This window comes from Mytilus edulis, chromosome 2 (assembly GCF_963676685.1).
Source record: "Mytilus edulis chromosome 2, xbMytEdul2.2, whole genome shotgun sequence".
Classification (NCBI taxonomy): domain Eukaryota; kingdom Metazoa; phylum Mollusca; class Bivalvia; order Mytilida; family Mytilidae; genus Mytilus; species Mytilus edulis.
This window is the reverse complement of record NC_092345.1, coordinates 61,486,938-61,501,376: the sequence shown is the minus strand read 5'-3', so window position 1 is coordinate 61,501,376 and position 14,439 is coordinate 61,486,938. Positions and strand designations below refer to the sequence as shown.

General features: G+C 33.6%; 1 protein-coding gene across 1 annotated transcript; it reads right to left on the bottom strand.

Annotated features, from left to right (window-relative positions):
* Positions 1-3,764: 3,764 nt before the first annotated feature.
* On the bottom strand, positions 3,765-13,228 carry LOC139510627 (uncharacterized). The gene is made up of 3 exons (XM_071297177.1): positions 12,965-13,228; positions 10,810-10,956; positions 3,765-4,425 (listed from the first exon to the last, which is right to left on the bottom strand). Exons 1-3 carry the CDS (start codon positions 13,197-13,199, stop codon positions 3,998-4,000), a joined length of 810 nt encoding a protein of 269 aa, XP_071153278.1. The 5' UTR covers positions 13,200-13,228; the 3' UTR covers positions 3,765-3,997.
* Between the last annotated feature and the right edge of the window lie 1,211 nt (positions 13,229-14,439).

The following is a 14,439-nucleotide window of genomic DNA, read 5'->3' as shown; positions in this document are numbered from 1 at the left end:
AACAGGGTATTAAAGAAGCGATCCCTGTCTTACGCACAAAACAAGACGTTATAGAACAGATCCCTGTTTCACACCAAAATCAAGGCGTAATAGAAGAGATCCCTGTTGCACACCAGCAACAAATCAACCCAACATCGGAGATTACTAGATTTCTTTTACGCAAAGACCTATTATTCTCCAGGCTTACAAATTTTAATGACCAGGCAGAATCCTTCCATACATGGAAATCTAGCTTCAAAAACGTCATAGACGAATTACAAGTTTCTGACTCGGAACAAATAGACCTACTGATTAAGTGGCTAGGGCCAGAGTCTGGTAAACATGCCATGAGTATTAGGGCATCAAATGCCAACAACCCTACTAGAGGCCTACGGAGGTTATGGCAAAGACTGGATGAGCGATATGGTGCTCCAGAAATGTTGGAAGCCTCTATCACGAGTAAACTCGTCAATTTTCCTACCTTGACGAACAAAGATAACGCACGTCTTTATGACTTGTCTGATATTCTATCAGAAATAGAATATCACAAGGAAAATCCCAAGCTGGGATGTTTGCTAGCTTATTTCGACTCTTCGTCCGGGATAAATCCTATTGTAGAAAAACTGCCATACGAACTCCAAGAAAAGTGGATTACAAGGGCTTCAAGATACAAGTCTAAATATGAAGTTGCCTTTCCACCTTTCACAGAATTCTGTGCCTTCATCAGGGAAATTAGCAAAATTAAGAACGATCCTGGGTTCATCTTTGGGTCAAAAGTAACACCAAATACAAAAAACTCTACGCCAAGGTTCACACCTCAGATGTACTCTAAAGTCAACGTCCATTAGACGGCTGTTGAACAGCTAACTGAAGACAGCAGTCAACAACTAGATCTGTGTATCCTACACAAGACAAAGCATACCTTGAATGAATGCCGAGCATTCCGAGCCAAACCAATCGAGGAACGCAAGGATCTGTTAAGACAAAACAATGTGTGCTACAAGTGTTGTGAGTCGAACCACACACAGAAGTCGGAACTGCAACGCAAGTATCAATTGTAACGAGTGTGTAAGTGAACGACATACCACAGCACTTCATATCACTAGACCACAACAATCTGAAAGTTCCCAGTTTAGCTCACCCTGACAAGTCTACGGCGGGGAGCTAACACAAATCTACGGCGGGGAGCAGACAGAGTCAGCTGAAACAAAGTTAACCTCTGTAAGTTCGATCTGCACAGAGATCTACAAAGATCATAAGAGCGAGAAATCTTATGCCAAGATATTACCTGTGGACGTGTACCACAAGGACAAGACAGACAAAATTATCAGGATGTACGCCATTATTGACGACCAAAGCAACCGGTCTCTTGCCTCGCCTGAATTCTTCAGTCTGTTCAACGTTCGGGAGAAACCTGAAAACTACTCTCTTACAACATGCTCCGGCAGAGTAGCTACTTCCGGGAACAGAGAAAAAGATTTCGTCATAAAATATGTACATAGTGACGTACAATTTGATCTGCCAACATTAATTGAATGTAATAATATTCCCAATAATCGAGACGAAATTTCTACTCCTGAAGTTGCGATACATCATCCTCATCTGACAGAACTCAGAGGAAGCATTACACCACTAGAGGAACGTTGTCAAATTCTACTCCTAATTGGAAGGGACCTTATAGAGGCACACCACGTCCTTGAACAACGCCTAGGACCATCCCGAACTCCATTTGCCCAAAAGTTGAGACTTGGTTGGGTCATAATTGGAAATACATACATTGACAAGCAAACTGTTCCTATTGAAGTCAACACAAAGATAACTTACGTTTCAATCACGGAATCAAAAAAACGTCTTGCCTCAAGACCGGAAATAGCCGTCAAGGACAATAATCCAATTGTTGTTCAGTCTAACGACAAAAACTTTCATTCGAATGCCAAGGTCGCAAAATCGCATTCAATACAATCCCTTGAATGTACAGGACCTAGTACCAAGCCTGGTAAACGCGCAAATTCCTCTAAAGGGACATCACTCGCGTTACTAAAAGCAAAATTTTTGACTTCTATAGAAAAATCTATAGATAAAGAAAATTTCATTCCGAAATCAACAGGACCTGAAGTTCATGGTGAGGAAATCAGTAGCATTCACAAACCTGCCTTTGAGCAAGCAACCTCTACTCCGAGGAGGAAGCAGTTTTGCCAAATCTGACTTGAATTTTAGTGAAAAGGAACTGGTAGTCTTATCTGGACATCATCAGAAAGTAACACCTTTTCTTGGACATTACTACAACACAATCAAACATAGAGGACCCCACTTCACAGATAGAACAACTGGATCAGCTGGATGGAACGTTAGGACGAAACGCTTAATTTCGTCTGATACTCAAAGAGATGTGACATTTCGCCAAACCGGAAGAGGATCAAGTATTAGCTCTCGTCATACCCACCGGAGGACCACCTTCAACCGTCGTCGCCGTCTAACAACGTTAGAGAAAACAGTTCCTACTATCTCAACAGTAACTATGGAACATTTTGCAAATCACAGCAACCGCATTGGAGAGATCCTTCCTCATAGGAAAAGAAACTGTGCCGAACCCAGTTTTCCGTGGAATTAATCTATTCTGGAAACTTTATAGTGAAATGTCGTAAGTTGAGACGATATTTTTCACACGACCAATAGTGGTTATTTCATCTGTATATATTCATTTTATATTTGGATTTATTCATTTATCTAGATCTTATATTCATTTGCGAATAGTTTATAGAATAGTGATATCAGATAGACATCAGACGGGGAGTTACACCGTTCCGTAATTTATATAGTTCGTTTGATAATATTCTTAATCTATTTATGTGTTCCAGTCTCGAAGGATTATTTATCTTTAACGTTAAAACATCGTACCGTCGCTACCTTTTCCTCTCTCATACGTATCCGTTACAGAAAATTGCAAGGTCATTACGATCACGAGGAACATTTCGTTGAGACGTCATCTTGGACACAATTCGTGGCTAACAACAGAGTGAGTTAATTCTACAACATTGTATTTGAACCCTTCAAATTGCTCTCTACATATTTGAACCTTTTCTCCGTGAAATACTTGAAATTTAACCGTTCTTGAAGTACAACATTTTCTCGCATTCAACGGACTGTGCTATCAATTACCTTTGACATTTCGTTATAATAACATTAATTGAACACATTGTAAAATTGTATTTTATTTGTTTTTCAGCTTTTTACCATTTGTTAGATTGACTCTTGATTAAAGTATCAGCACCTGATAGTCTTTTCTGCTTGAGCCCAATCGTCGGTTATACTTAGTGGTCAGGCCATTACAGGGAGGGTTGGAATCCCGCTTACATGTTTAACCCCGCCCCATTTTAGATACATGTGCCTGTCCCAAGTCAGGAGCCTGTAATTCAGTGGTTGTCATTTGTTGCTGTTTTACATATTTGTTATTAGTTTATTTTTTGTACTTTAATTAGGCCGTTAGTTTGTTTTACACTTGTGATTTCGGGACCTTTTATAACTGATTATGTAATATGGGCTTTATCATTGTTGAAGGCCGTACGGTGACCTATAGCTGTTAATTTCTGTGTGATTTGGTATCTTCTGGAGAGTTGTCTCTTGGCAATTATACCACATCTTATTTCTAATATACATTTGTATATAAGCAGCTAAAACATTGCTTTTATCTTTCATAAAGCCTCAAATGTTTAACAAACAAATTTTAAAATATACTTCTGTAAGTTGAAGTGTATATTCTTATATTAAAAAACAAAAAAAAAATATTGCATGTCTTCGTTATATTAAGGTATAGACGATTTTTTGTTGTTGAGACAAGTGCTGGGGTCTTCAGAGAAGCGACATAACCTACATTGTAAAATTACAGTAGCAACATTTAAAATAGGATTATCTCCCGTTTACCGAAAAAATATCTCAGCTAAAATATTCTCCATCGATCATTGAACGATCTATTAAAATAAGAAAACCTTTGTCGATTCTCCATTGATGTCCTACATTTTCATTTGACGTTCACATTGAAAGGCCTGACAGCTGTCAATGTATCAGAATCTTTGTCTTTTGCATATAACACTTTAACAAACAATGGGTCCACATCTTTTTTGTAGAAAGGATGAGTGTGTCTTTTTTCCGAAGGTTTAGGGAAATATCGTTGTGGTGTAATTGCAGGTTTTAGCTTCTGTTCAGTTTTCCTTTGAATCTTTGACATCGGTGTTTTAATCTGTCGGTTAATTGTAGTTAGTGGTGGCATACTGAAAGGTATCCCTCGCTTCTTTGGTTCCGGAAGCTTGAAGTCGAAAATTCGCAGGACCGCAGTAATTACCACCAATACATTACTAACGATCATCAAGAAATACACCACTTCTAAAGAAAACCCTCTATCTTCCATGTACACAACGTATAAACCAAGAGTAAGTGGTATAAGTATACCTACAACAAAATTGGTTTGGATTAATCAAAAGGAAATACATATATATATTTGTTTTTTGTAAATTGCTTTGTTAAATATTAAGCTGTTAGCTTTTTCAATTAAATAGTTTTATATTTTTCATGTTTTGTGGTTTTAAAGGAGACTTTGCGGTGTAGGAAGTCATCATTGTTGAAGGCCACGTACAGTTGCCTAGTATAATATTGCTTACATCCACCTCATTTGAACTCTGGTGGATAGTTGTTTCATTGGCAACCATATCACATCTCAACATTTTGATGAACACATCTTAAGTTTTTAGTACATGGAGAATTTTGTATTTTTCTGTCTTTTGATAGTCGGCGTTAACCTATCACCAAAAGTCTCGTCTTACAGTCATCTAGGAAAGACATTTATCTATTGGTTAGAAGATGTAGACGTCTTTTCGATTTTTTAAAATTATGTTGATAGGTTGCTGTCTCATTGAGATATAACCTACATCTGCGTTTATTTAAAGAAATATATATATATATACCATGTTTACTGGACTGAAAAATAAGATTGCTTTTCTGATACATCTGATAAGATTGCTTTTCTGATACATCTGATAAGATTGCTATGAATAAATCAAGAGAGGATGCATAACATGTAGGTTATTATCTGAGACTACTATAACATGTGTTATGATAGTAGTCTCAGATAATACTGACTGTATAATCGAACGATATTAAAGAAAAAACTGGTACACATTTATAACGAAGCTGTTTTTTTTCAAAAGAGGTACACAATATTATAGAGCTAGTTTCTCCCGAAATTATTTCAAGTCCTCTAATCTTTACCTGTTTCATTTACGTTATAGTTTTACCTACATTTTGACGTATTTTCAAACGTTATCCCAAATTATAACTACTTAAGGAATGACTGTAATATTTCTTCCGTCTATGAAGAAATAACATAAACAATGGGGTACACAATGTACACTGAATAACCCGCGTAGCATCCAAAATTAAATTATTTCAAAGTTTGCGCCACACTTTTTATGTTATTTCGAATAGACAGGAAAGAGCTAGTCTGTTTCCCGGCCGTTATTGAAATTTTTATTAATATTTGTATATTCCGAAGGCATACTGGGTATTTTACAGAGGGGACCAACTTATATGAGCTGACAAACAAAATAACGTGCCAATCAGAAGACGCGTTACATCCAAAATTAAAATATAGAAAGATAACCGTCAAAAATCTATTTTGATAGAGTAGGAATTTGAGTATTCCAAAGATGTATCAGAAAAGCAATCTTATAATCAAAATCAAATTCTATTTGAAATAATTTTACAATTTCTTTTCGATATAAATATAAAATTGAGAATGGAAATGGGGAATGTGCCAAAGAGACGACAACCCGACCATGCATAGAGCAGACAACAGCAGAAGGTCACAAATATAATTATAAAAATTTCAAAATGATGTTCCGAGTGTAATTATAGAAATTTCAAAATAATGTTCCGAGGCTGTGGTTCTATCAAGGATTTGTGTACAAACTGTAGTAAACATATTTGTTTTTCGTTCACTTTTGGTATATAAATTAGGCCGTTAGTTTTCTCGTTTGAATTGTTTTAAATTGTCATTTCGTGGTCTTTTATAGCTGACTATTCGGTATGGGCTTTGTTCATTGATGAAGGCCGCACGGTGACCTATAGTTGTTAATTTCTGTGTCATTTGGTTTCTTGTGGAGAGTTGTCTCATTGGCAATCATACAAGAATTTCTTTTTTATATTATGACATATTTTCGTTGCTAAAAAATCAGGCTCTAGTTCCTTGATTATTTTAGCGATTACAACTTATATTTTTTAATACATTATATTTCAATTGTTTTGCTCTGATAGTTTGCTCAAATAATCGGGTCCCCTTTTGACATATATATGTATGTACTGGTTTTACATGTATACTATGGTCTGGTAAATGAACTCTTATTCCTTCCCAGGACAAAACAAATGAAAACGTTGAATATGCACTTCAAATTAACATAAGTTAAAAGACTACATATCGTTAATAGGTACTTCTAAAAGCCTTGATTATTTGACATTTAAATGTAATAAAATGGATGTAAAGAATTGTACGAACCTATTATTATTTTTAATCTGATTTTTTTTTTTACATTTAACACCAGTGAATGAAGTATATTATTATTGTACACAATCAATATTGACAAACAATAAATTCCTTATTTGCCTATAAATCTAGTTTCTTTACATTTATACCATTTCACAGTAAATAAAGACTTTTTGATTTGTATGATGTGCCAAATAAAAGTCTATACTGTTCATGGGTGTATAGAATAAATATCAGGAGTACAAAATCACCTTAACTTCAAAATATGCCAAAGAAAATCAATGTCCATTAACTGGCTACTTTTATTGATAACTGAGTAAATATAGTAGGTATTGGTCAATTTATTACAAATTCGTTCTGTAAGGATGTTTTTTTCTGACGTTTAAGTCTCGTTGAAATTTCATTCTAGAATTATTTTCAAAATGTGAGATACAAGTGGAAAATATCAATGAATTTTAAAAATATTGTAATCAAACTATAATCTGTGAAAAAAAATGTGTATTTACATTTTACAGTTTTTGAGTAATTAATTTTTCAAATTTTTTTACCAATCAAGTCAGTCTTTTTTGCCAAAATTTTTGAAAATGGATGAGAGGTACCAGAAATGATTTTACCAGGAACATGTACATCCCATATCACTTTTCAAATTTCTGAGATATGTATTTTTTCAATCATTTATAACAAAAAAGTTTTAAAAATATGCATTTTGTTCTTAAAACAGATAAAAATTACAAATCTACAAAATTGACAGCATGGTAAATATAACCCCGTGAATTTCCGGTCTAATCTGTGAACTTCGGCACGAGTTACATTAAGTCTGTAGGTCTGTAATTGACACTATGGCTGCTTTAAACGCAAGACCGTATATAATATATACAATTTTAGTAACCCAAGTTTACAGCTTGAAAGCTAAGGGAAGACTTCCCCAGCAACAGTTTACAAAATATACAATTAAGTCCAAGATAAGGGTATAACATATAAAAGGTACTCATAGGATTATTGTCCTCCGGCTAAACTTTATAAAATTGCGATAATTGCTTTTGTAGTTATATTTCGCACTGGTATTATACCTGACAGTTGGCTAATTGGTTACATTGAGCCTGTTTATAAAAATAAAGGTAGCAAGTTGGATCAAAACATTTTAGACCAATTACCATTTTAGTTGTATGGGGAAAATTTTTACCGCAATTTTATGCGAGCGACTAAATCTTTTCTCTGAAGAATTCATGATTTTAAACGAAAACCAATGTGGTTTTAGAAAGGGTTATTCAACAACCGATAATTTATTTGTGATTCATACATTGTTCGAAATTTTAAAGTTAGAAAAGAAAAAAACTATTTTGTGCATTCGTCGATTTCGAAAAGGCTTTTGACACGATATGGCGAGATGCACTGTGGTACAAAATACTTTTAAATAATATGAATGGATGTAGAATGAAATTCAAAACAGTGTGGCTGTGGCCATTGATTGACACATTAAATTCATCCATTGACTGGGACAATTTACGTGAACGTTTGTCTGTAACGACCACTGTTTACGACGTACCTACGATAGACATTTAAACTGTGGGGTCACCAAAGGTTTCTTAACGCCTTTAATTATAAAATAATTCGAAAAATTAATCAGGAATAACCTTTATGTTTTGATTTATATAATTGATATAAATCAAAACATCGTGTTATTTCTGATTTATTTTTTCGAATTACTTTATTAAGGTGTTGAGAACCTTTGGTGGCCCCATAGTTTAAGTGTCTTTAAAAAGTACACAGTGAGCAATGGTCGTTACATACAAACGTTTACCTAAATTGTCTCAGTCAATGGATGAATTTAATGTGTCAATCCATGGCCACAGCCACACTGTTTTGAATTTCATTCTATGTATAATGTAATTGTAAATATGTATCAGGGTACGAAGTCATGTATTTCACATAACAATGCCTTATCTGATTTCTTCCCATGTAGTAAAGGGGTTAGACAAGGCGAAAATTTATCGCCTTTTCTTTTTTTTTTGTTTTTTAAATGATCTTGATTCTTTTTTGCAAAACTGTAACCTAGAGGGCCTAAAATCAGTGTCAAAAGAGCTTGAGGAAAAACTTGACATTTTTTAAAAACTTTTTATCATTCTGTACGCTGATGATACTGTTTTGATGGCCGAATCAGAAACTGAACTTTAAAAACTTTTAGATTGTTTCCAAGATTACACAGATGTATGGAAGCTAAAAGTTAATGTTGATAAAACAAAGGTCGTGGTTTTTTCAAGGAGACGACCATCATGTAATTTTCAATTTTTATTCAATGGCAAAAAACTGGATATTGTTGATGAATTTAACTACTTAGGAATAGTTCTAACAAGAACAGGCAATTTTGATAAAACAAAACAGTTTAATGTAGAAAAAGCTACCAAGGGTCGTTACGAAGTGTTAAGCCTAGGTCGTCTACATAATCTTTCTATATATAGCCAGCTGGATTTATTTGATAAAATGGTAAAGCCAATACTACTGAACGGTTGTGAAGTATGGGGTATTGACAACAACGACATGATTGAAAGGGTACATCTAAAATTTTGTAAATTGTTATTAAGTCTGAAAACATCTACACCCTCTTATATGATTTATGGGGAGCTTGGGAGATATCCTATCGACTTGGACATAAAAACTAGATTGATTTCATTTTGGGGAAAAGCAAACTCTGGTAAAGAGACAAAACTATCATATATTTTATATAAATTGTGTTATCACATGTATATTAACGACAATGTGAATTTTTCATGGTTAAACAGAATAAAGCCTATTCTGAACGAATGTGGTATCCCAAATGTATGGGAAACGCAATCTTTTATAAATTGCAAGTGGTTAGTTTCATTCATCAAACTTAAACTTAAAGATCAGTATGTACAAGTCTGGCATTCTTTTCTTGAAAACTCGCCAAAAGCACTAAATTACAAACTTTTTAAAGATTATTTTGGAAAAGAAGATTATTTTGAAATTCTTGGGAACAAACTGTCTATTGATTTGTGTAGATTTAGGACCACAAATCACAAGCTCCCTATTGAACAGGGTAGATGGAAAAATATAGTTAGAAACAATAGAATTTGTCTTCTATATAACAAAAATGATATTGGAGATGAATTGCATTATATATTAGAATGTAAATACTTTGAAGAAAACAGGAAACATTGTCTGTCACATTATTATTTAAAAAATGCAAATATTGTCAAATACAAACAGATTTTGTCTTCAAAAAACAAATCAGTATTGATTAAATTATGTAAATTCATAAAGATTATTAACACAGGTGTATCTGCTCCTGGCTAAAATGGACTTCATATATTGTCTTAGCAACTATTTTGTTTGTTCTGTCTTGTTGTAAATATTGTACATAATATTGCATGTCTTCTCTATACCAATGTATATGGTTTACTGAGAATAAAGATATATCTTATAGCGTTAGATACATGTATTAGCTCGCACTTTTGACAGCCATCAGATTAAGTTGTAAATTAGTAAATCTATAATTTCTTTTGGTAATTGAAATAAAAGGAACATTATATTTAAGAATAAACTTTTTTTTAAGAAATTTAAAACAAGAAATATTCAACTTAAAATTAAAATGGGAAATATTCAACTTAAAATTGAAATGGGAAATATTCAATTAAAAACGAGAGTTCAAATAAATATTCAAATCAAATCGGGTTCATATAAATGTTCGAATAAAAACGAGAGTTCATATAAAGCACTTTGCGAATTATTGTAAAAGTTCCTTAAGTCACTTTTCTTCCGGTTATATCAATTTGACACGAAAAAGCATCAAGATATGATGAAACTTTCTTATATTAACACCTACCTCTAGCTTTTTTCAGTTAAATTTATTCAAATTGGTCCATTTCATCATTATTAAAAGTATGAAACAAAGTTGAGTTGTGGATCTGTGATTTTTTTCAAGATAATAGTCTCAAAATGGGTAAAAATTGATGAAAAATGAAAAAATCATCAAAATTGGGTAATTTTGAAAGGCCATAGTAGAAAAAAAAGAAGAGCACTACCATATGATTTTTTTCTGCACCAATTATCTTTTAACAGTCATATAAACCCAAAAATCAGGTTAAGAAAAAAAGTTTGATTCTAGAATTTTTTGTCTCCTTATATGAGTACTGTACATACTTAATGTGTTATTATTCTAAATCGGGAATTGACAAACTTAAGGGTGTTTCAGGTCCAATTTTTAACCTGACAATATTTACCAATGTTTATAGGCAAAAAATATGTAGTCTGTCAGAAACATTTATAAACATACTTACCAGTAGCCACATTAGAAACAATAGAAACAATTGTACATCTATTTCGCTGTTCCTTTAACCAGTTAATAACAAGAAGAGAAGCCACCACCATTACGATGTACGATATCAAAGCAAGACACGCAAACACTATACAAATTATAAGTTTATCTGCAAATTAAAACAAATAAGTACAAACGTATATTTTAACTTTAAAATCTTTAGGTTAAATATGACATTTATTTTACTTCCATAAACCCTGTTGCTATGTAGGCTTATTTGTTTTGCTTAGCTTTGTCGCATGTGCATTTATTTTCAGTTTTGTACGCAAACGTTATATTTTGTTGATAAAAAAAATAAGATGTGGTATGCTGAGACAGCTATCCACCAAAGTTTAAATGAAGTGGATGTAAGCAATCATATGCTACCGTACGGTCGTCAAAAATGATAAAACCCCATACCGTATGGTCTGCTATAAAAGGCACTGGTCGACATGAAAAATATGAAACAATTCAATTGAGAAAATTTACACCCTAATTTACAACAAAAAGTTTACAAAGAACAAATAATGACAAACATGAACCAAGTGAACGACAATTACTGAACTACAGACTCTTGTCTTGGGAGTGAAGAAAGTGGCGTATGTTTTCCCCGATAGGCACTAGCTTTCAAAGTTGATATATTTCCTATCCATAAACATTTCAGTGTTTCGAAATTGACATGATTCATAACATTTTAGAGATTAAGAATCTTTTAACAACCTAAGCTTCCAATTACCTACTCATGCAACTGTGACCATGAATGGTTTCCACTATTCTTTTAAGGTAAATGTTTGTCACAAAAATGGTTTTTCGTGTTATTGTTTTGTTGTATACTTATATCAAAATAATAAAAAAAAAAGTATAATTTTCAAATTATTTTCATTTCAATGAGCAATACTCGGTTTAATTTCTGTAAAAAAAACTGTTTTTTTTTTAATTCGATCGAAACATAATTATTAACAACATTCAAATAAATATAAGAAGATGCAGTAAGAGAGCACAGTCACAATGTGTAAAAGTAAACATTATAATAGGTCAAAGTACGGCCTTCGATCTAATTAAAATTAGCTCCTCTCACTAAGTCCTCGTTGTTTACTTGTCGCATGGCATATAAATAACGAGGAGAAAGTGCAGAGAACTAATTTAATTAGATTGTCCGGCCTTCAACACGGAGTTTTGGCTCACACCGAACATCGAGCCCCTAAAATGACAAACTGGCAGGAAAACTAACGGTCTAATTTATATACACAAGGTAATCTGTGAGCTAAGGCTAACGTATGATACTCCGGCCCGCTTAAGTTATAAGGTAAACAGAAAGTTGTTGATTGATGAATCCGAAAATGCATCAACCGGTATAGCTGACTCATATAACTCTGAAACTTAATTTGTAATCCTTGTAATGCAGTCCTGAGAAGTATGCGACGAAATGTGTTATCACCATTTTTTTTTGTATTCAAAACAATTAAAACAGAAATCTGGGATGGTGTTCTCGAAGCTAACTTAGGATTAGTATGTGTCCTAAGACCATCTTATGTTGTTCTAAGTCGTGTGCTCGAAGCTCTCTTACCTTCGTATATAACTTTAGAATTCCTAATTAGGTGTCCTAAAGACGACTTAAGACAAAGACTTGAAAATTAAATAATTTATTATAATATACAAAATATGTAAAGATTTGCTTTTCTAAAATATATTTTTTTTATGTGAAAGTCATCTTTAAAACTCCTTCCTCCAAAATATAGTCCATAAATATTTATTAAAAATCTACTTCTTGTTGTCAGTTATATTTCCTTTGAATGATAACACGGCCATCGAATTCGTTTTCATGTATAAATTACAAGACGTGAGAAAAAAACATTACGTTTACTTAGATTACGTGCTTTCTGTACAAATATTCATTTTTTTAAAGGCATTTATTCAAATTGAATTTTACAAAAGACGGTATGTTTTGGTTCCCCCCCCCCCTAGTTCAACATACGGCAGTAAATTGTACAATCTTATAAAATCTGTGTAATAACCCATCGGCTTTAACTTTAAACTTAAGTTAGAGATGCTTCTGAATGGCAATTGGTCGTTGAAAGCCCATCAAAATTGGCAAGACATACCTAGTAACGGAAACGATTTTCATATGAATACATTACCTGAAAACTTTGGAATATCTGCACAATTCAATTTCCCGGCTGTTCTAACACATGTCGCGAACAGACCACTAGTAGAATCCAGATTAGAATCTTCTGATAGAAACGATACCCAGTATGGTGTTGCGAATCCTGCTAGATATAAGCTGAGTCCAAGCACTTCTATCAATAAAATACATTTTCTGTAGCGTACTCTTGCAACGTAATTTTTCTTTATTTTCTCTATAACAGTTGTCATAATTATTTCCTAGCGACTGCTTACCTTTTGAATATATATATATAATTTAGCATTCTATTTTTTTTCTACTTTAAATGGAATGAATTTTGAATTTTATCCTTTCAACCCTATTCAATTGAAAACTCCTTCTGGGATTGTTTTTCTTAAGTTCAGAATTTATGAATTAATAAAATAGAAGCTGAACAATTCTACCCAACAAAGAAGTACATTTTCATTACAACTAAGAGGAACCATTATCGTTAAAAGTTATTTGAATAAGAACTAAATTAAAGTTAAACTATTGTTGCGTTGAATTTTAAATATTTTTACAATCATGGTTTAAATATTAACTTTCACATATTAACATAAGGATTTAATTTATCATTAAGCCTCGGTCACACCTTAACGGATAGCTCGAACGGACGCCTAACGGATAACTTTTTTCAATCCGTTCATGTCCATTAGACGTCCGTTCTTATCCGTTGCATGTCCGTTTAGCGTACGTTTTACCCGTCAACGTCCGTTCTGTCCAGTGGAAATTTTTGAGCATGTTCAAAACTTTGAACGGACGTCCAATGGATGAAATGTCCGTTGAACGTACGGTAGGCGTCCGTTTTGTACGATACTCGTCCCTTTCGTTTCCGTTTTGTTTCCGTTACGTGTCCGTTATACATTCGTTGGAGGTCTGGTAAATAAATTCATCAACGGACTTCTACCGGACGTTTAACGGATAAAACGGATGTTAAACGAATGAGAAACGGACTGCTACCGGACGTATAACGGATAAAACGGATGATGAACGGATCTGAAACGGATAAATCCCAACTGAAAATTTCGCGTCAGAAATGCCAATTATTAGTATGTCAGATTTCTTAAGGTTCATGAATTCTTATTATTCATAATCGATCTTAGAGGAAGGGCACGTATTCACAATCAATCAGCTCTTATTCAGGCCAGACACTGCCCTTTGGCTGCATTTTGAAGAACAAACCAAAACCAGTTACACAGAAACATTTTGAATATTTATGCGATTTACATGTATTATTATTGTCGCCTTTAATTTTTCCGTATATCTTTTTCATCCGTTATATCCGGTACGCTTCCGTTAGGTGTCCGTTTTATGCGGTACTCGTCCGTTGGATGTACGTTCGACATCCGTTCTGTCCGGTACGTTTCCGTTTCTCGTACGTTGCATATCGTGTGTGTGTCCATTCGTTACACGTCCGTTTTATTCGGTCAGTACATCAACGGACTCCAAACG